The following is a 22500-nucleotide window of genomic DNA, read 5'->3' on the forward strand; positions in this document are numbered from 1 at the left end:
TTTTTTTTAAATGAATCAAACTCAAATCGTTTGAAGTGAATCTCAAAATTGTTGCCAATTACTTTTCTTGACTTGAGAATAATTTGAGCTTTACTTTGTACCCAGCCTGTGACGGCAAGTTGTCTATTTACATACATAAACTCAAGCGATTTTGCAAGGGAACTTTTTATGTGCTCTAAATTGAAAAGGCCTCAGGTCTTCGTTTGGCTTTTGACACAGTGCTGAGAACTTCTCCAGGCTGTTAGACCGGTGCTGTTGTGTAGGTCTGGGCTGCTGCCCACCACTTCTCATCACTCTGTGAACTGCGTCTTTGATTGTTTTCACAAGAAAGCCTTCTACAGCACCCACATTTTGAAAATATTTCTGCTGATTTTGCAGTCTACAGCTTGTTCAGCACCTCCCATCCACCAATCTCTGAAAACCAACATGTACCCCCAGTAAAGAAACGAGCATGAGTTTTTGCCACAAGCATTGCTGCACTGTCTGTCTCTGATATGAATCACTTAGTGTTTTTGTGTCTCTCGTGTCTCAGTTCGTACCTCCACTGCCGCTGGGCAGACCTGGAGGAGCTGGAGAAGGACAAGAGAATACACCAGAAGATTAAGAGGTTTAAGGCCAAGCAGCAACTCAACAGCTTCATAACTGAGGTAAGGTGCACTCTACATTACAGTCTAGGGCTGTGACGATTATTTTCATAGTCACTTAACTTAGTCAGTTAATTTTCTTGATTAATTGATAAGTTGCTTGGTCTATAAAATCAGTGTTTCCCAAAGCCCATAATGACGTCCTCAAATGTCTTCTTTTGTCTACAACCCAAATACATTCAGTTCATTGTCACAGAGGAGGAAAGAAAACAGAAAATATTCATATTTAAGTAGCTGAAATCAGATAACTTTAACTTTTTTCTTTAAAAAAAACTTAAAACGATTAATTGATTATCAAAATTACGTTATAAGTCAAAAACTAATCAATTAATCGTTGCAGCTCCACTACATTTGGCCATATAATCTGTGTCCTGACTTTGAATGCTCTGCTGTAACTACATAAAAGGGTCAACTGACTAACATAAATTGTTTTAAATTGTAAAAAAGAAAACACAGCAGAGACATTTTTCTAATTCCATAACAGTGTTTGTTTTCACACTTATTCATCTTTATCACTACTAAAGTCTATTCTTAACTTCTTTACACACACACAATAAGCGGCACTTGTACAATAACATGCTCTGACTGATCGGACCCCCAGACCGTTCAACAGCTGAAACATTTTGAATGTGGAAAAGAAGAGAGGGACAAATTGAACACCACATTCATGAAAAATGTTAAACACCTAACATTTCACCGCAGTACAGGCTGTAAACCAACCTATCGTAAAAACGTCCCCCTGCTTCTAACAGAACAACTCCCCTTGCTTTCTCTCCAGATGGACGATGAGCCTTTTAACCCAGACTATGTGGAGGTGGACCGTGTCCTGGACGTTTCAGAGAGCACAGATGAAAACGGAGAGGTGCTTTGATCTCTTCCTGTCATCTTTCATGGGTTTGAGCCTCTCTCTCTCTGTTCTCCACACACTCACCAAACCTCCCTCCTGTTTCCCTGTGTGTGCAGACGGTGACCTTATATTTGGTGAAATGGTGCAGCCTGGCCTACGAAGACTCCACATGGGAGCTGAAGGCTGACATCGACCAGTCCAAGATAGAGGAATACGAACGCATCGCTGCACGCACACCCAACACTAAGAGAGTGGCAAGTATCTGTGTGTGTCTGTGAATGCTCGTTTGTTGCTGTGCGTCTCCTCCTCCCAGTAGGCGGGAACGTGGACTGGTTTATGTGTGTCGGCCTGCTGCCCGTTCCTTTCCTTCTCCAGATTTACAGCTCCCTTAACTGCTCTCCACAGGGCCACGTTCTTGTGGTCTTACACACACACACACGCCCTGCTCTTGTGGCCAGGCCAAACCACTAACAGTGTGTTTAATACTGAACAGAAGCAGCTGACTGGCTGTGGTCTTTTCCCTCCATCGCTCCTTTCTCTCCCTGTGTCCATCTATTTAACTGCTGCCTCCTGTTTCTCTTTAAAGACCATGTTAGAAGTGCTCCATCATGCTGAGGGCGGGATTTGGACTTTTATATTTATATTTTTTTGCCACGCTAGCGTTGCGTGGACTAACAGAAACGTCTCCACAACTATTAAACCATGGGTGGCAGACATTCATCTTCCCCAGAGGATGAATCCCAGTGACTTTTTTTTGGTCAAGAATTCTACTTTTCAGCAGTTTATTAGTACAGAAAGATTCCCCAGAAGGAAGCAATGGTCCTTGTTCAATTTGTTTCGTGGCTTAAAAATAGGGCAAGACTTGGGCCCTGACAGGACCCTGCTTACTACGAATAGCAGTGAATTTTTTTTTTTGATACAAAGAAAGGCAGCAAATCAGCACATTTGAGGTACATTTGACACTGTCAGCTCCACATGGGTCTAGGGATGAAGCGGTTACTGGTTTAATGATAAACCCCAGTCTCAAATTCCTGCCGCTTGGTATTACAGTTTAAAATTTCAATTATTAAAACCGTGTTCGATTACCGCGCTTTAAAAAGCTCATAGTAAATACTGTTTATCATCAACCAAAGTTGGCAACAGACGAATGCACAGCATGCAACGAGGGAACGTGTCATGCTTTGTCAAACTTGCTAGAAGTGTAACAACACTGCATGTTCTGCTGCTGTTTGCATCACTTGTTTGCAGACTCTGTTCGCTCACTGCACATGATAACACGTTATGTAGTTTAGTCTCCTAACCCTCATATTTAGCTCATTTAAAATCCGACAGTCGTTGAATGGGTTGTAAAAGTGTTCCAACAGGAGAAATGCTTTAAATTTGTGTGTTTATGTAAATTTTGCATGGGGTAACTGCATATATTATGCATTATAACAACTTTAATACACATTTGAGATGTTTGCATAAGGTATTGGCTCTTAGGACTTTAATGCTTATGCAAGCAACGAGTGCCGTGTGCTGCAATTCTTTTGTTTGTTAATATAATACTTGGTGAAATGGGTTTTAGTGTGTGGATCAGTGCTTTTTGAACATTTGTCACATTTTAACAATTTGGTCTCTACGATCGTTTTATCTCTACATTAGGAAATTTAAACCCATCTATAACTTTTCAGAAACTGTAGTGATTTGATAAGAATTGATAAGCCTCCATGTTGTTTAATAACCCTAAATAATAATCTGTGCGTCTAGGATCGGCCTCCTGCAGCCGACTGGAAAAAGCTGGAGGGCTCCAGGGAATACAGGAACGGCAACGCACTCAGGGAATACCAGCTAGAAGGCCTCAACTGGCTAACATTCAACTGGTACAACTCGTAAGTCACCGTTAACTTTATTGTAAATACCAGCCTGTACATGTGATTGCAGCTCTCTTAAGTGGACATTAAAGTGGATATTAATAGCATAGTGCTGTTTAAGTTTTCCCTCTGCTGCCATCCATGCATGAAATGTATTCTCTGATGGTATTTTAGACAAACATCTTTATTCAGTAGATCAAATAAAAGATTGTAGTTGAACCTGACTGAGTATGTTTTATATCTGTCGTGCTTTCGTGTGCCCCAGATCTCACTGTTTGAGGGTGAATACAGGTCATGTTTTATTCTGGATTATTAGTGGAAGTAGTCTTTGGGGCTCGACGTAGGCATTTAAGTCTTAACCAGTTTAGTGAGGCTGAAATAAAATGCAGCTTCTCATTCACTTTGTCCCCCACAGACGTAACTGTATCTTGGCCGATGAGATGGGTCTAGGAAAGACCATCCAGTCCATTACATTCCTCTATGAGATGTACATGAAGGGCATCGAGGGGCCATTCCTGGTCATTGCCCCGCTCTCCACCATCCCCAATTGGGAGAGAGAGTTCAGGACCTGGACCGAGCTCAACGCGGTGGTCTACCACGGCAGCCAGGCCAGCCGCAAGACCATCCAGGCCTACGAGATGTACTACAGAGACGCACAGGTAAACGGGATGAGACATGGCTGCTAATCTGTCCTCATGTGGGACGATATGAGCTGCTGTTGGTTTGGAAAAGTATTATTATTTGAAGTTACAGTGAAAGAAGTAAGAGTGTTTAATTGTTGTGCAATGCGACATATTTCTGAGTAAAAGAGAATATGTGGCTTCACTAATACAGCCATTTGATTGGTGACTTATTTTAATGATTATTCTTTGTGAACATCCCGTGAGGTGCAGAAACTCGGCACAACACCGGTGACACCGACCCCCTTCCTTAAGGATTAGAGTTACAATTTTGGATTTATTCACGCATTTCAAAGACATTTATTAAAATCTTTTTCTTTTTTTTTACATGTTTATTTACAAAATTATATGTTGACATTTATATTTTAATCGGCAGTATATTAACTTATTGGGAGAAATGTGGTAGTTCTGTGTAAAATCAGACGTTGAGCACCTCTAAATCGCCAAAACGGCATGATCCTTGTTTCGCAGTCGAATCAGGCTCCGCCCATCGAAGCATCGACTATTCGGGGTCAGGCCTAATATTGACTTCTCTGTGACAGTAAACTGAATATATTTGGGTTGTGGATAAAAGAAGACATTTGAGCACGTCATCTTGGGCTTTGGGAAACACTCATCGTCATTTTTCACAACAACTAATCTATTAATCGTGAAAATAATCGACATATTAAGCGTTAATGGAAATATTTGTGGAACAGGAAAAAATTAACACAGAAACACAAGATTAAAAAGTTTCATTTCACTTTGTTTTACGTTTCTTTTAAGTTCAACCACCATCCAGTCACCAAACTGACACCTGTGTTGACAAAAAGCTTTTGAAAGTGGTTAAATTGTTTAGTGTGTAACCGAAGATATCTTAATGGATCAGAAAATGACTTAAAGATGACTTATTAAGATTGCCACAGGTAAAAAGACAATGGGAGGAGTGTCAGAAACATTGCATTTGCTTAGTGCTACAAGAGCATAGCTGAATGGCCTGATTTGAGCTTGATCAACAGCAGTCGTGTTGAATTCCTCAAGAAGAATTTGACATCTTAATTATGTCGTAACCAGGCTTTCTTTATGAATATTTCTATATAAGATGAGTGTAATTTGCTTGCGACTAAGGAGCTAAACCGAACCTGGACTCCTATCAGTAAAGAAAGCTCACACTGGCCAAACATGGTCTCGGCAGCTCTGTTTGAGAGAGAGCTCAGACGAGGACGTGGCTGTACAGTAGACGGAAGAGATGAGACGCTGTTGTGTGCGACAGTCAGCAGACCTGAACACTTCCTCAGCCAGCTGGACACGGACCGTGCCCCTCTGCTGTCTAAGCTCTTTTACCGTCCGGTAGCTGTAAGCCATATACTGCAAGCTGCTGTTGTACAACGCTACAGACGTCTCTCGGTGTAACCCTCGCCACAGTGAGCCTGTGAAGAAAATAAGCTGTAGTAACGGTGTCCTTGCTAGCTGATTGTTCCTAATCCAGGCTGAGGTAATCCTCAAGGTCGCAATGGACGTGGTGTCCTCTTCTCCTGCACTGCCTGCTTCACTACATAAAGCAGCTAAGTGGGACACTCCCGGCCTACATAGCTTATTCCTGCAATATCTTGGATAATGTCGGGGTGTTTTTGTTGTGCATTGGACCTGGTTTGAATAAAGAAAACAGACTTGAAGCAAGTGGAAAAGCTGATTTTTAAGTTTATAGAAAATACAATGAAAGCTACTAAGTCCAGCTTTACCTTAAGCCTTTATTTCAGAGCCTCTGTTGTCTTTTCCTCACAAATTTACGAAGCTCACAGTTGATGATTTGTTACTTTTGGCCTAAAAGTAAAAGCTGTTTCCCTCCCCCAATCCACAGGAGCAATATAATGAAGGAGTTAGTGACAAAGACATTTCGGATGATTCTAGTTGACCTTCAGTTTTTTCCTTTCTTCCTCCCTCCAGGGTAAGATAATAAAGGGAGTATATCGGTTCCACGCCGTGATAACAACCTTTGAGATGATTCTGGCTGACTGTCCGGAGCTTCGCAGCGTGCCGTGGCGCTGCGTGGTGATAGATGAAGCCCACCGTCTCAAAAATCGAAACTGCAAACTACTGGAAGGACTGAAAATGATGGACATGGTGAGTCGTGGCAACGGGAAAGGGGGAGTTGGCGAAGAAGCTGTTTGTTGTAAATCACATAATGCTTTTCAAGTTCATCACATGGTCTTGGAAGTAATACTAAGCAGTAGTACTTGCCCCCAAGGCCTTAAAAGCCTCCAATACAGTTTAAGGTATGTGCTTGCGGTGCCTAGGCACACTGAGTACACATTGATGTAAATAAAATATGTTTTGTCTTGCAGGATTTCTGAAGTGTTTTTTAGACGCTCTAGTACAGATTTGGCGTAAAGTAATCGTGCTTTCCTCTTTTAGAATATCTGAATATCTATTTCCTGTCTCTCCCTCATCCTCCAGGAGCACAAGGTCTTGTTGACAGGAACTCCTCTCCAGAACACTGTGGAGGAGCTTTTCAGCTTACTCAACTTCCTGGAGCCCGAGCGATTCCCGTCTGAACAGATATTCATGACTGAATTTGGAGACCTCAAGACTGAAGAACAGGTAAATTGACGTTTGACGTCTTTTTCAGCTTGCCGGGGTTCCTCAGACAGAATGAAGTGTTAACGTTGTGTCTGTGTCTCAGGTCCAGAAACTTCAAGGCATTTTAAAGCCCATGATGTTGCGAAGACTGAAGGAGGACGTGGAGAAGAACCTGGCCCCTAAGGAAGAGACCATCATAGAGGTAGGACGTAGGCCTCGTAGATCAGGGTTTCCGCGGGGTCTTAAAAGTCTTAAAGTCTTACATTTGACTAAGTGAAACCTGCAGAAACCCTGTAGATTTCTCAGGACCCAACGCTGGTGTCACTAAACCAGGGGTATTCAATTAAAATTCAAAGAGGTCCAGTTAGAGAACATTTCCCGAAGCGAAGGTCCAGAACATCATAGCTTGCCTTATCATTCAGTAACGTAGTGGTATTAACGTGTGTTTTTAGTCAACAACTGACTGTCAAATCCAATAATATTTCAACAATATTTACAGTCAGTTTTCCCATCAAACTGCAGGGATAATAAATGGTAATCACTCTAATAATATTTTAATATAATTCTAAATTTAAGTGAACAAAGGCTACATTTGAAAAAAATACACATCTTAACAAGTGAACAGCTGTAATAACTCCTCTTTCATTCCCTCTTATAAAACCAACACACTCTGGCATGTCCTGCCAGCTAGGATTGTATTTTCTTTTCCCTCGGTTCAGATTTGAGTGGGTACATTTGCTCAAAAGATTTTCTCATAGAGGTGCTTCACATTGCTGCTTTTAATAATCCTGACAGTCTTGATCACATGAGATATTCTGGTTTTGAACCGAAGAATGCAAGAATCTGCGCATTCTGGATCAAAAGCCTTGTGAAGTCTCTTTTCTCTGTCGTCTCCTCTCTTCCTCTTGTGTATCTCTCTCGCGGACTCGACTCGCAGTGCTCGTCGGAATGCACAGATTTGATTGGCTGAGCAGCATCACATGAGATGATTGGAACACATGTGATTGGTCTGTGAGTTTCTTGAGCTGCTAAACCAGTACAGTAAATTCTAGAAAAGCTGCACGGGTTGAAATAGAAACACTCCGTCACGAGGTAGTTTAATTCACAATAATAAATCGGCTATACGTCAGGGGGTCCGGAGAGGACGGCGGTCCGCCTATCTGTACTAAACCCACATCCGCACAAGTGTTGGAAAGGGTCATGTTCTAGAAAAGGAATAATAAGTTGGATCAACTATTGTTTGTCAGGTGGAGCTCACCAACATCCAGAAGAAATACTATCGGGCCATTCTGGAGAAGAATTTCTCCTTCCTGTCCAAAGGAGGTGCTGGAGCCAGCGGAGGCGGGGGATCCAGTGTCCCCAACCTTCTCAACACCATGATGGAGCTGAGGAAATGCTGCAACCACCCCTACCTCATTAATGGTATGAACACACACACGCTTCCAAAGCTAAGTTCAAGTATTAAGATTCTGCAAACCAAAATAGCTTTTTTTGTTTTCCTTGATGAACATTAGTTGTTTTCACTCATGCAGGAGCGGAAGAAAAGATTGCGGAGGAGTTTAGGGACTCCCACGGAGGGAGGGCAGACATGCCAGACATGGCCCTCCAAGCCATGATCCAGGCCGCTGGCAAGCTGGTGCTCATTGACAAGCTGCTGCCCAAACTGAAGGCCGGCGGGCACAGAGTCCTGGTGTTCAGTCAGATGGTCCGCTGTCTGGACATCCTGGAGGACTACCTCATCCAGAGACGGTGAGAGTAGAGGCAAATTAACATTTCATTAATAAGAAGCGCAAAGTGTATGGATGTTTTGAACAAGTTTTTTGGCCCTGATCGCAGTCCTTTTAATAAGGGTTTGTGCGGATACCGGGTCGGATTCTTATATTTATCTAAATGGCACAGCTGCTCAGAGCACACTCACGCCACATCCTGAAAATGAGATGAGATCAAACTTAAACCTCTCAATTTGATCCAAAGATGTTCATTGTAATTTTTAAAAATAAATATGCAATGTTTAATGTGTCTGAATAAACGGCTGTAGCTACTAAATTTGACACGCCTTATTTTTCACTAGCTACTATAAACCTTTTTAAATATTTGGATAAAGATGTATCACTCTGTTGGAGCTGGGACATCTCTTTTCTGGGAATGCTGGTAACACAATGTTTCTGACAGTAATTCACTTCCGTCCCTGTGTCCAGGTATCCCTATGAACGTATAGACGGCAGAGTGCGCGGTAACCTGCGGCAGGCAGCCATCGACCGGTTCTCCCGACCGGACTCGGACCGCTTTGTCTTCCTGCTGTGTACAAGAGCTGGAGGGCTCGGCATCAACCTGACTGCGGCAGATACCTGCATCATCTTTGACTCTGACTGGAACCCTCAGAACGATCTGCAGGTACAAACCGCACGACGCCTTGCATGTGGTTTGTTGGGTTATGATTCTTGTAGTGCTTACGTGACATTTGATTGAGGCCCCTGTACTCTTTTCAATGATATGGTTCACTGGACCAAATCATTAGTCATCTGTTGTAACCTCACATCTCCAGCTGAACGTACTCCTGTGGACTAAAAAGTAAGTAGAGCAATTTCTAAATCTGTGACTACGTCGTCCTCCTCCTCCAGGCCCAGGCCAGGTGTCATCGTATCGGCCAGTCCAAGGCGGTCAAGATCTACCGGCTGATCACCAGGAACAGCTACGAGAGAGAGATGTTCGACAAGGCCAGTCTGAAGCTGGGGCTCGACAAGGCCGTCCTCCAGAGCATGAGTGGACGAGAGAACGCCAACAGCGGGGTGAGACGCATCACACACTCTCACATCCAATTTCTCCATCATTTACTTCTATTGGTTATGAAGCGAGCTCAGTGTATGTTATAAAAAGCTAGTCCGTGTGCTCAACATACAATCCTGATCCCAGTGTTTCCCCTATATGCATTCAGGAGCGGCAGTGCGCCACAGATTTTATATTCAGACATACAGCATGCGCACTATGCACACATTTTTGCTTCACCTCCTCTGCTACAATCATCAGAGAGAGTATACTTTACAAACACACTATGAAAAAAGCTGATTTGTTCAGCTACAACATTTTCACTCGGTATTTGTAAACTCGCTGACAACACTAAATATTTTGTCCAGGTCCAGCAGTTGTCCAAGAAGGAGATCGAGGACCTGCTGAGGAAGGGAGCGTACGGCGCTCTAATGGACGAAGAAGACGAAGGCTCAAAATTCTGTGAAGAAGACATCGACCAGATTCTCCAGAGACGAACCCACACCATCACCATAGAGTCTGAGGGCAAGGGCTCTACCTTTGCAAAGGTACAAACTGCACTCTAGCCTAAATACTGCGGAATCGCAACATGTTTCTCCTACTAAAATCTTCACGCTGGATGCAAAGTTTGAAATGTCTGTCAAGTATGATCATCTTGCCTTGACCGATATGCTTTTCTTTGTCCTGCAGGCCAGTTTTGTTGCAACGGGTAACCGAACAGACATTTCTCTGGAGGATCCGGACTTCTGGCAGAAATGGGCCAAGAAGGCAGAGCTGGACATGGACGCCATCAATGGACGGGTACTACACACCTGCGCACGCATACTGTAAACAGAATTACCTGCAACGTTAAACGCACAAGATGCGGCCACAGAGCGAGAACGTCCTAATACTTCAGTGCACGCACACACCTCCACACTTGGTGTTGTCCCCTTATGGAAAGGGGGCCAGCAGTGGTAATTAGTCAGTGCTATCACCACAAGCTAGGAGGAGGAAAGTGAGACAGACTGAGACAGAAAGATCGTGAGGGAAGCAGAGAGAGAGATTAATATTGACAGTTGGGAATCTCCTCTCTTCCTTAATTACCCATGTTTCCCTGCTCTCGTGTGTGTTTGAGCGAGAGAGAGTAAGCTGCTTAGCTCCACTTAACAGAGCGCAGATGCCTGGAGGGTACAGAGATATCACTTAGGCTAGTGCTCTCACACAAACACAAGCTCCGTCACATTCTTACACACCGAGCGCTCTGCTAACGGGCATCTTTATATTCTTGCTTTCCTTCCCTCTCTCTGTTTGTCCACTTCTTCTTGTTTTTTTTTTTTGTTGTTTTTTTTTTTGTCCCTCCCGATTTCTTCGTCTCTCGGCTCCCTTGCCGCCTCTCTTGTTGGAGGGCCCTCCACTGGAACACTTAATCCAGCTCTGTGAGCGTGAATATGCGCCGCTCCCCTGGGATTTCTTATTGTGTGATGTTGAAATGGAAATGACTGCCGCACTCTGTGATAATTGTGGAACTAACTACTGCCCTGTTTGCGCATTTTAATGGGATTGCAAGGGGAATAAATCAAATTAATTGAACAAAAATGTAATTCATTAGACAACATAATTAATGCCAGTTTATGTTTGAGCTGGGCGGCAATTTTCTCAGCATCAGGAATGAAACACGGGAGCCAAATATCCAATTAATCAGATTTTGTGCAGAAGATGCCATGTAGTCACAGGATTCACACCAGTCACGGACGTTGGAATATATAAGATGTGTACAAATAGGCCACTTCACAGGAGCAGAAGGTACTTTGCATATAGTTGCTGGATTTCAGACCATCTGTAATTGAAACCAAGTTCCTAATAAATAACACACAAGAAAAACATTCTAGAAGGGAAGAACATCTGCGCCGTAAAAGTAGACGGACTAAACATTTTCTTTGACTTTGTCTCCAGAACACGCTGGTGATTGACACGCCAAGGGTGAGGAAGCAGACGCGGCACTACAGCAGCGTCAAAGAGGACGAGATGATGGAGTTCTCCGAGCTGGAGAGCGACGAGGACGAACCGAGCAAACCCTCATCCAAACCACGCCGGCCCCAAGACAAAACCCAGGGCTACCCCAGATCTGAGTGCTTCAGAGTGGAGAAGAACCTGCTGGTTTACGGGTCAGTCGCGTATTCATAATCAATTTTCTAATATTAAAAAACAAACGGATGAACAACAATGTTCACCACTGGCTAACTTATTCACTTGTGTTTTTCTTGCTGAGAGTTGGAGAAGGTGGTACCACTGTCCTGAATGCCTCGTAAATATGAAGCTACAGTTAGTTTCCAACCTACCAGCTGAAACGTTAACATGTTTTATATGTTTCGGAGGTTCTGGTTGGCAGATTTAGCCAGACTAGCTGTTAAATATTTTTGTTAGTGTTCTGCTTCAGCCCCTTTTGTGTCGGCGGTGCATGTGGTGTTGGTTTGGTTACTAACCTTGGTAAATGTCCGACATAACCAGTACCTGTTAACATTGGGAAGGCAAGTGAAATACTCTGTTTAGCAACGCGTCATCTGTCCTGAACCCCTCGCGCTGATTTTATTCTTGTTTTATTTGCGGTGCCGTTGTTCACTTCCCTTCTGTTACCGAGCTGTTCCACATGCTGCCACCGGCGTTACTGGAGGGGGGATGTAGCAACAAGCGGGTATAAATAAGCGGGAAGTATTTTAACGGGAGGACACTGGGGAAGCGGGGGGGGGAGAAAAGGTGATAGAGATAGATAGATAGATATATTTTAGATACTTGAGTACAGCCGGGAACAATTTAAGTGTGACACACAACAAAAAACTGTTAGCAATATCGTACCGAAATACGTTTAGCCTTCCAACATTTAGCCGCAAAATGGTAAATGTACCCGCATTTGGCGCTTGGCGGGTGTTAATTTCACACGTAGTGAACTTAAAGAATGGTGCATGTTTTTTTTTCGCTCACATACATGCAAGTGATTAATGTTAAGCTTGTCACAAACACACATTTAAAACAATGTACTCTGAAAATCACTTTTTAGGCACCTGTTTTTTATTTTGCATTTTTTAGATTGTGTATGTAAGTGCATTTATTGCGACGTAAAGAACCGCACCATAACTCTACATCTACTAGTACACAATAACGGCCTCAAAAGTCACAGAGATCCATTATACTGCGCACACACAGGCAAATTGACACACTTACCACATATAGTGATTATTGGGCGAGCCCATCCATTTTCATGGCTGACTTGGTGTGACTCTGTGTGTGTGTGTGTGTGTGTGTAAGAAAGAACAGTGGTGCTAGTGAGATGTCAGCGTTGTTATTGTTACAGTCTAGTCTCGTGGCCCGAGGCTGTAGGACACAAAAACACACTGTCTGACTCGGCCTGTCCTCTCTGCTCAGCGCTCTGTTGTCTTTTCCCATCATCCATCTCTCTCACTCTCCCTCGCCCTCGTCCACCATTTTACCCTGTCTGAAATCATTCAGAGTGTAAGACTGGTTCACATGGTTCAGTGAAGATCGGGAAGCAGCAGTGGAAAAATTTTTTTTTTTTTTAGTTGAACAAGACAGTCTGAGGGATGCTGTCCACCACATCAGCCTTTAGGGTCGCTCGCTGTCTGGTGGGGGGGGGGCTGTGATCCATCCAACACGCACGCACTCACAGGGATGTCTGGGTGGCACTAGTTAGGGTGCCAGTAACGGTTAAGTCAACAGACTGGTGAAATGTATAATTAGGGCCCGGTACTCGTGTGTGTGTGTGTGTGTGTGAGAGAGATGTCTGGGATTCAAGACAAAATGATTTTTGGATTTAATTCTGTGCTACAATTCTTTCCGGGCTCACTGAGTGTAGTTTGCAGCCCAAAACATCCAACCAAGATGGACATTTCAGCGAAGACGACTTAAATCATTTTCTGAGTTATAGCAGAATGTAGCCAGGTTCATTTTTAGATCTGTACTTTTTATTTATTTCTTTGAGCAACTTTTACTCACTTCATTAAATGTATTTGCCAATAAGGGTAGCTGCTGTCAGAGATGTTTTATAGAGGAGACACGCCACTCAATTACATCCTCAATACAACTCCATGGGGAAAGCCCTTAACGCCAAAAATGGCGGTAATCTCAGCCCCCCTTAGGGGTCTGTTTTACTTTGACTGCGCATGCGTTGAAGTTGTGAAGCACTCGAAGTAGAAGTATAACCAGTTGGGAAAAACGCTTTTTAGTAATTCAGCAATTTTTTTATTTTTTTTATTGGATAGAATCAGCAGTAAAATCTATGTAGATTTTATGTCCCGGTTACCAGTGAAAGCTCGGATAGAAGCCTGGTCCTGTTGGTCTAGCTGCCCACAGGCGTTGCCGAGTGGCATGACTTGCCCATACGGACTTTGGTGCTATCTGCCAGCTTAAAAAATATGATTTATCATACCAGGGCTCCAAAGGCGCTCAAATCTGCCAACAGCAACTAAATTTATTTTTTAGCCGCACCTAACATTTAAATATTTTGTTGGCCTCACCTCTATCGGGGGTGCACTCCTTCTCAAAAGCAGAGGAGCGCACGGTGTTGACCTGGCTATTCAGAATCACAGCACAGACAAAAAATGAAGACAAACATTTAGCTGCAGGTGTTCCTGTTTACAGTCATTTAGATAACGATCAATGTGTACGGGAAATGACAAACGGTTAGAATATACTCTTGTGGCGCTAAAGGTGGGGCACCTGAATGAAAAATGGAGACGCACTAGTGCAATCGATGCAAAAACTTTGCCCTTCGTATATTCAGTCCATGACTTACAGATAAATGCAACACTAAAGATAACCGCTAAGAAATTTAACTTTGACTTTTAGTATATTAGCATTATTATAGTACATCTAGTATAATTTGTTCATTATATCAGTGGTTGTCAAAGTGGGGTCTGGGGACCCCCAGGTGTCCTTGAGGGGGTGAAGGGGGTCCATAACAAAAAGGGGAATACTTTATTTTTGTCATAATTCTATTCATAAGTATCACAGGGAAAGATTATCTGACTGTTTTGGTCAAAGGTTTTATATACTTTCTGTAATAAAACATCTTAAAGCAAAACTCCTATCAGATTGTGGACCCTGGGACTTAATCATATCAAATGTGGGTCCGTGGTCTAATTTGTGTTGGTCCCTGATATGAAAAAGAACCAGTGCATTATATCATGTACACTACAGTGTCAGTTACTGCAGATTTTGAAATGTTGTATATTGAACGTGTTGTTTTAGAGGCTGACGGGCTCACCGCCTCTTCCTTTTCTTCCCTCCGTCTGTCTGTAGTTGGGGTAGGTGGAGCGACATCCTGGCTCATGGCCGCTTCAAGCGTCCCCTGAAGGAGGCCGATGTGGAAACGATCTGTCGAGCCCTCCTGGCCTACTGCCTGCTGCATTACCGCGGTGACGAGAATATCAAGAGTTTCATCTGGGATCTGATCACCCCAAGCGCAGACGGGACCACGAAGACGCTGACCAACCACTCTGGTAAGACTCACTGTGAAAATCATAATTTTAAAATGCCTAAATGTTCATTTCGTATCAGTAGGATATGAGAAAGTATGTAGGAGAGTTGATTTTAGTGATATGTTGTACTATATCTAAAGAAAACGACCTCGCACCAAATAAAATACAAGATTCAATGCCATGTTTAGGTACAGGTTGTCATTTGTGGAAGCTCCTAACCGTGGCCTTGTCTCACTCGCTCGCTCTCTAGGTCTCTCGACCCCAGTCCCTCGGGGCAGGAAGGGCAAGAAGGGGAAGCCCCCGGCCCCACCTCCTCAGACTCCACGAGCTGATTGGCTGGCCAGCTGCAATCCCGACCACTTACTGCAAGAGGATAGCTACAAGAGACACCTGAAACATCACTGTAACAAGTAGGGCTCTCGCGCACACACAGAGGTAGCCAGTGGCTCTTTAAGGGCCATCAGCGGTTAATGAAAGGTTTATTAATGGACAAGTTAATGTTTATATAGTGGACAAGTTCAGGGAGACCAAACTAGTGTGGATGGAGCTGTGGCTTTAAAACCAGGACATGGCTATAAGTAGCAGGTGTGATGGGTTCTGGCTCTACAACAGTACACACAGCTTCAACATATCCAGCCGTCTCTCCCTGTCCTCCTCCTCAAACACACACACAAACTAGTTTGCTCTGTGGTCAGCTCGCTCTCCTGTTGTCAGGGAGATATGCGCTTCCTTGCCCTCCAGATTCAATTCCAAGATTTTTTTATTTTTTTTTCTTTCTTTCTTGAGGGGGAAGTTTGTTTGTTTGTGTGTATGTATGTGTGTCTGGCAATGTGCCAAGCCAGGTGCTAGGCAGGCAGACCTGTTGGAAGTGGGTGAAAGACACACACACACACACACACACTTGGGGGTGATTATGTGGTGCCATCTGCTAGGCTGGAGCACAGCGTTGTGTGGCTAATCAGGCCTGGCACATTGATGGATGAGCACACACAGCCTGCCAACAAACACACACACTGCAACTTGTGATGCCATTGATGCACAAACACACACACACTGCAGAATGAGTTGCAAATGACTGTCTTTATATACCCCCCCACCCCTTGCTTCCTCTCCAAACTTTCTGTTACCTCCCCTACCAGCACAGCTCTGTCCTTTCAATTCCTTCCCTCTGCTCCACTGCTGCCACTCATCGCCCCCCCACCTCTCCTCCTCTTGTCTTCTGCTCCAAACAACATTATTGGCAAATAAATCCCTGTACCAAATGTTGACAGTGAAGCAGATCTCCCAGATAGCAGCATTTCCAGTGTCAGGAGATCAAATCTGACTCATTCTTGAGCCATGACTGAATGGATTCATTTTGCTTGGGGGGGGGGGTGCTGACCAGGAACATCTGTAATTTGTATCCAGACAAGATGACCATCGATTTGACAGCAGTAGGAGATAATGTTGAAAAGCAGTAATGAATAGTTTTAGCAGCCAGTATTTCAAGTATCCCAGGGATCAGTGTGTGGGCCTTTTTTTGTTGTTGTTTAGCTATCAATCACATCGGGCTACAGATGCACTCTGATGATTCTGTTGTGTATTTGTGGTTTGAGTATCGATACTTTTGGTACCAAGTCGATACCAAAATTTTGAAAACATGTCCGTACTCATTTTGCTAAGTACTGAAGGTACCGGAGATTCAACACGTGGAAGAAAGCGACAAGTGCAGCTGCAGCGACAGCTCCGCCTCGACTTGTAGAATAGAAAACAGTATGGAAACTGAGGTGAAGTTAGTTTCGCGGCTGTTACCTTCAATGGTTCCGTGTCAAAGCCTCGATTTCTCCCAATTTTGGGATATCTTGGAGAGCTAATTTAGGCAGACGTTTCACTGTTTTGGTCACCTGAAAATCACCAAAGATGACGATGCAGTTTGCAGAATTAAGTCTGTCCATTGCCCCTGTTACCGTAGGAGTTAGGGACTGTCTCAAAAGTGCAATACGATCCTTTTCAATCATCAATAACTTTATTGTTTTTTCATATAAAACTCTCAGACAACTGCCAATATAGTGACCGCCCTTAAACATTTCACACCTGTGAGGTTTTAAGGGAAAGTTAAGAAAATTAAGTTTAATAATTAAATATGCACAGTGCAAGGTTGTAATTTCAACAGCTGCTCATGAATATATTGACATCAAATCACCTCATCTGTCCTGGACATCCCCTCACAGCTTTCACAGCTGTTAATGTTCTTTATAATGTTCAAATGTTTTTATTAAGAGTGTATGTTGAAGTACGGGGCGGCTGTGGATCTGGAGGTCGAACGTGTTGCCTGTTAATCGAAAGATCGGCGTTTCGATCCCCGGCTCCTCCAGGCTGCATGTCGAAGTCTCCTTGGGCAAGATACTGAACCCCGAATTGCCCCTGGTGGCTGTTCCGCCAGTCTATGAATGTGTGTGAATGTTAGTTTCTATTTGAGTCCTTAGGCTCAGTGTATGAATGTGTGTGTGAACGGTCAACGCGATGTAGTGTAACAGCACTTTGAGTGGTTGCAAAGACTAGGAAGGCTCTATACAAATATGGAGCATTTACATGGGTACATATTGTTTTTTTTTGTGTTTTTTTAACCATTGTACCGAATTGGTATCAAGAATTGTGGAATTCTACTAGTATCTGTATCGACTACTAGATTTCTGGTGACATCCCTAATTTGTGGCAGCAAAAACACCAACTATTGCTGCAGCCAAACTAACAGATTGCTTGGACAAGGTGGCAAACTGGCTTCACTTCCTGCCTAACATTTAATGTCAAAAACGCTCCCAAAACACTTTAAACGTGAGGATAAGACAGCGAATTAGAGGCCGTGCAGGATTTTAACTATATTGGAATTGTTTTGGACTCTCAGCTGAGGTTGAACTCGCAAAATTGTACAAATAAAGCTTCTGCAGGTTTATTTACACAGCTGTACATAGCGACACCTGTAGAAATGTTTTTTTTTTGCATCAACTTTTAAGGCTTCTTTTACTTCCATTGCTGCAGAACATTTGTACAATATTGCATTTAAAAAGTTAATTAATGAAGGACGAGTTGATCCTACAGTGAAGTAATGAACAAATCTCCTTAATCTGAAAATGTCTCCTTTTTGGTGACGTCAATAGCCATGTTTCCATCAAACTGTCATGCGAATTTTAAGCGTACTTTTGAGATATCGCCAAAAAGAAGAAGGAAAAAGTAATTGCGAAGTAGAAGTAGCATTCATTGAGATTCAGCAAAAACACGCGGTGATGACCCCGTTTATCAGTGTGCAGAGCAAAGTATCTAAAAAGGAACTTTAAGAGGTGAATGCATAATTCGGCACAACAGATGATGAAGGCTACCTGCCGAGATTTGCATCCACCTTCTTTTCTCTTTTTAGCGCATTTAATCTTTTTCGACAAAGGCAAGAACCACCTCAAGCTACCACCTCGAATTTTGCCATTTCCATCAACCTTTTCTAATGCGATACTTCAAAATGCGCATTAAAAAACGTTGATGGAAATACGGCTAATGTTGGTAGTTTGCTTGAACTTGTTATTTCAATAGATAGTAGGAAAAATAGAGCTGTTTTAAAACTTAAACGGCACTGTGCATAGTTATGCACTGTAAGACTGGCCTGGGTCGGTGTAAGAGCCGAAAGAATTAGTCAATTAATCGATTAGATTGTTAGAAAATAAATCTTTGTAATATATCAAGCAAACATCCTCTGGTTCTACTTTAGTTGCTTTTCTGATTTTATATCAGTGTAAACTTTGGGTTTTAGACTGCTGGTCAGACAAACATTTGAATGTGTCACATCTGATGTTTCATAAAGTACATTTTTAATCAGAAGAAATATCTTTAATTCAATTAACTCAAAATGAAAATAACTTTTCATTATAGCCCCGGTAGTCTGTCAAAGTCTACTCTACTAAAAGACAATTAAAACTTTACTTTGTTTTGCAGGGTGTTGCTGAGGGTGAGGATGCTGTATTATCTGCGACAGGAAGTCGTAGGCGACCAGGCCGAGCGCATCCTGGAAGGAGCAGACTCCAGGTTAGTAAACTACTTCTTCATTTTTCTCTTTTATCTTCCCATCCTACAGAGAACTGAACCCAAAGGCCCTATGTAGGGTCGCAAGATGTCTTATTGTTAATACAACAGCCAAAAAAACACATCCTGTGCAGTACTTTTCCTCAATAACGAGACGATCATGAAAGCGATTTGAGAGATGGATATTTATATGAATTTGTGATGAATTATTACTGGAGTGTATTTCAGTCTGTTCTAGTGGCCTCTTTGGCAGGGTTCTTCCTATTCTGACAGATACAACACAGTTATTGTATCAGGGGAAATTTAGCTTTTTATCGCAGTGTTGACCCATTTAGAAGGTTATTTTCACATTTTGACAAGCGACTGCTTATCTCTTGGTATGAGGCCCTACAGTGCAGGGTTGTTTTATGTCAAGGTTAACTACACTGCTCACCTTGTCATCTTCTCCTTCTGACACCTCCTTCGCCGCTTCCTCCATCTTTTTTTTTTCCTCTCTCTACACTTTTCTTGCCATCTGTCCATCTCTCCGTCTCTCTGCAGTGCACTTTAGTCATCTCCCATCCCCCCCCTCCCCCCTCTCCCATCACCCTTTCACCCAGATGTGAATGCATTTATAATGTGGAGCACGTGCACCTCATGTTGATCCCTCCCCCTCCCCCCTCTCTCTCTCTCTCTCCCTCCCCCCTCAGTGGCTACTGTGACAGACCCCTGTGTGTGTGTGTGTGTGTGTGTGTGTGTGTGTGTGTCAGCGCATGCCAGACGTGAGCATACGGGGTGCCATCGTGCCAACATATGCCAGGGGGATTTAGCATGCCAGTCTTGGCGCGCATGCGTGTGTGCGTGTGTGTGCGCGTCTTGCCAAGGCCGGGCATGCTGCTGTTTGCAGAGATAAGGGACTGTTTCCCCGGTTTCTTCTCTCCTCCTATCACCCTCTTTCTTTCTGCTTCCATTGTGTGTTGTACCCTTTCTCTCCGTAACTAGCTGGAAACACCATTTTCTACCTCCTCCTTTCCATAATGGAGGATTTGTTGGTGTGTTTTTTTTTTTTTTTTTTTGGTGCCAGAACAAAGAGTCTATCCTGCAAAAAAAAAAAAAAAAAAAACTTGCACATTACAACCGTTCTTAGTTTGTCATTTACGTGCATGAAAAATTCTGTTGTTGACCAGATAGCTTGTTTTGGTTGGACTCTTGTCATTTTAACATGGATTAGAGCAACACCTGTAATACAGTTTCACAAATGAGACCATGGGGGAGATGATTGGTAGCATGTGCCCTGTAACAGTTTACTTGGGCGACCCAAATTTATGAACGACTCCCAAGTAAATTTTTTTTTTTTAGAGAAACAGAGATGTTATCTGTTACCTTTTTAAGATGCGGACGCAGTGGATATTTTAAAAACACGAAATATGTAAACAACAGTGAATGCACCGATGCAGATGTCATTGAGTACCACGTTGGTTTCTTTGTCATTACCAAGCCGAAAACGGAATCGCTGGTGGAAATTGCAACTTCTGTGTCATTTTGACTTTATAAAACATAGCCCTGAAGGGAAAGAGTAAATTCAAGGAGGCTCGTGGGTAAACACTAAAATAAAGGGGATGAATAAAGCAGAATTAAAATTGTTAAAAAAGAAATGACATAAGTCGCCAGAAATACAAAATATACCCCACCGCCGCCCAGGTAGACTTTCATTCTGTGAGATACATTGAACATTAGCCGTGTTTCCATCAACGTTTAATGCGCATTTTGAAGTATCGCATTAGAAATTAATTTTGCAGAAAAGTTTTTACTCTCGCTTGAGGTGGTTTTTGCCTTTGTTGAAAAAGAGTAGAAGAAGCCTTGAGTTTGGCGTTTTGGCCGCCGCCATTTTTTTTGCAACCAGCAGCACCAGACGTGACGATATTTGCACGAAACGCTGGGGCTAGCTAACTTGATTAGCTAGGTGTGGCTGTAATTAAAGTTTACTGTGATTTCTTCATTTTTATTTTTTTTTTAACCTGGATGCTAATTTTGGCTAGCTTTAAAAAAACTGACTTAAAACGCACTTGCTGGACAAAATGAACAGCCAATTCCTAATAAGCTTGTTGAGTGGCGCTGGTTAAATGTACACAGTGCAGCGGATACGAGTCGCCTCGGTCCTGATTGACAGATCGCCATGATAGTGGCTTACCCTGGACTATAATTTACTAAATGCACATGTTTTATTGAAGAAGACATGAAACTAGCGACTGAGACCATAAATTCATTATGAAAGTGTTTACTGAGCTAATAAATCAGCTGAGAAGTTTTTTTACCATTTTACCATTATTTCTAACGGAACCAAAGTTGCCGCCCCCTTCTGGCCATTATAGAATGCAGGTTGATGTGACTTCCGCATTTGCTTCACTCGTGAGTTTGAGATTGCTGCTTGGTCATAACTCTTACATTACCCACAATGCAACTAGGCGTTTAGAACGACCATGTTTGTGATCATTTTGAGCTTGTGGATGAAACATCAGTAGGCTATATTTCAAAATGGATGTTGCCATTATTATGATGTGTAAATGCTTCAGATTGGCTTGTCCAGGAAGATCAGCGCCCTCCTTTTTTTTTTTATTTTTTTACCTAATGAAATCCCCAAATGATGTAGAGGCCGTCGTGCTCCTCAGTGATTGTTTACTCTCGTCTCAATATGTGGTGTGTATTGATGCTCTGCCTTTAGCACTTCTTAAAATTGTCATTGTGTTATGAAGTCATGCATAGGTCTGGTTTTTTTTTGTTGTTGTTGTTTGGACTTTTTTAAATTTTTAAATTTCAGTTCCGCTGATCAGTTTTGGTTTCGAAGAATTCATGTTTCAGTTTCTGTTCACATTAAAAGGCTAAATATGTTTAAAAATAGTTTTTATCATCAGCAGATTTAGGCTGCTTTTGACAGTAATTTCAATCTTTTTGTAAAAAGTTTAATTTGTAAAAAGATGACATGGTTTTTATGTGACTGTAGTTCAAAATGCATCTTTTATTTACTGAAATCATTTTAGTGCACTGATTACATTTTGGTGAATCACTATTGTCTGTCACGTTTTAAGAGAACATTACACATATAACCTTTTCACCTTTTTGGTTCTGAATTTCTGCCATCTGAGTTATTTCCAGATTACTAAGGCAACAAAACAGACCCGCAAAGTGTACTTCCTGTTTAGATAGTAGTTTCCCTATCTCACTGCTCAGTCAAAAAGGGAAGGAAATATTTAGCTTTATACATAACATGGAGACACTTTGAGAATTATCGAAAGTGCAGCTGCACAACCGTAGACCATACAACACACAGCTAAAACTCTTCTTGCACGTACTCCTTAAATATTTTGAATTTTTTTTTTTCTATCTATGCTTGACAGCTTATACAATCTGATTACAACACAAATGGCTCATAATCTGATTCCCGCTCTTCCTTTTTTCTCTTTTCTCCCCATTCTGAATTGAAATACGAGACTGATTCCTAACCGAAGCAAATTGAACACGCCAAACAGTTTAGTTTGATTATCAGTGACTTGATATGTTTATCTCTGCCACAGCGAGCTGGATATCTGGATTCCCCAGCCGTTCCATGCCGAGGTCCCGGTCGACTGGTGGGACAGCGAGGCCGACAAATCC

The 22500-nt window shown here is 42.6% G+C and overlaps 1 protein-coding gene across 3 annotated transcripts in view; it reads left to right on the top strand.

Annotated features, from left to right (window-relative positions):
* Nucleotides 1-22500, top strand: part of chd7 (chromodomain helicase DNA binding protein 7) — an 85688-nt gene that overhangs the window by 48438 nt on the left and 14750 nt on the right. For all 3 annotated transcript variants that reach the window (XM_046051135.1, XM_046051137.1, XM_046051136.1), the window contains exons 10-27: nucleotides 1423-1506; nucleotides 1608-1745; nucleotides 3241-3362; nucleotides 3760-4003; nucleotides 5951-6127; nucleotides 6461-6604; nucleotides 6687-6785; nucleotides 7831-8005; nucleotides 8116-8332; nucleotides 8782-8977; nucleotides 9205-9372; nucleotides 9718-9897; nucleotides 10040-10150; nucleotides 11285-11496; nucleotides 14645-14844; nucleotides 15074-15233; nucleotides 18784-18873; nucleotides 22422-22500. The exon at nucleotides 22422-22500 is cut by the window's right edge and continues 25 nt beyond it. In XM_046051135.1, the coding sequence (XP_045907091.1) occupies nucleotides 1423-1506; nucleotides 1608-1745; nucleotides 3241-3362; nucleotides 3760-4003; nucleotides 5951-6127; nucleotides 6461-6604; nucleotides 6687-6785; nucleotides 7831-8005; nucleotides 8116-8332; nucleotides 8782-8977; nucleotides 9205-9372; nucleotides 9718-9897; nucleotides 10040-10150; nucleotides 11285-11496; nucleotides 14645-14844; nucleotides 15074-15233; nucleotides 18784-18873; nucleotides 22422-22500 (2796 nt within the window). The remainder of the gene's footprint in view (nucleotides 1-1422; nucleotides 1507-1607; nucleotides 1746-3240; nucleotides 3363-3759; nucleotides 4004-5950; nucleotides 6128-6460; nucleotides 6605-6686; nucleotides 6786-7830; nucleotides 8006-8115; nucleotides 8333-8781; nucleotides 8978-9204; nucleotides 9373-9717; nucleotides 9898-10039; nucleotides 10151-11284; nucleotides 11497-14644; nucleotides 14845-15073; nucleotides 15234-18783; nucleotides 18874-22421) is intronic.

Source organism: Micropterus dolomieu, linkage group LG06 (genome assembly GCF_021292245.1).
Source record: "Micropterus dolomieu isolate WLL.071019.BEF.003 ecotype Adirondacks linkage group LG06, ASM2129224v1, whole genome shotgun sequence".
NCBI classification, from domain to species: domain Eukaryota; kingdom Metazoa; phylum Chordata; class Actinopteri; order Centrarchiformes; family Centrarchidae; genus Micropterus; species Micropterus dolomieu.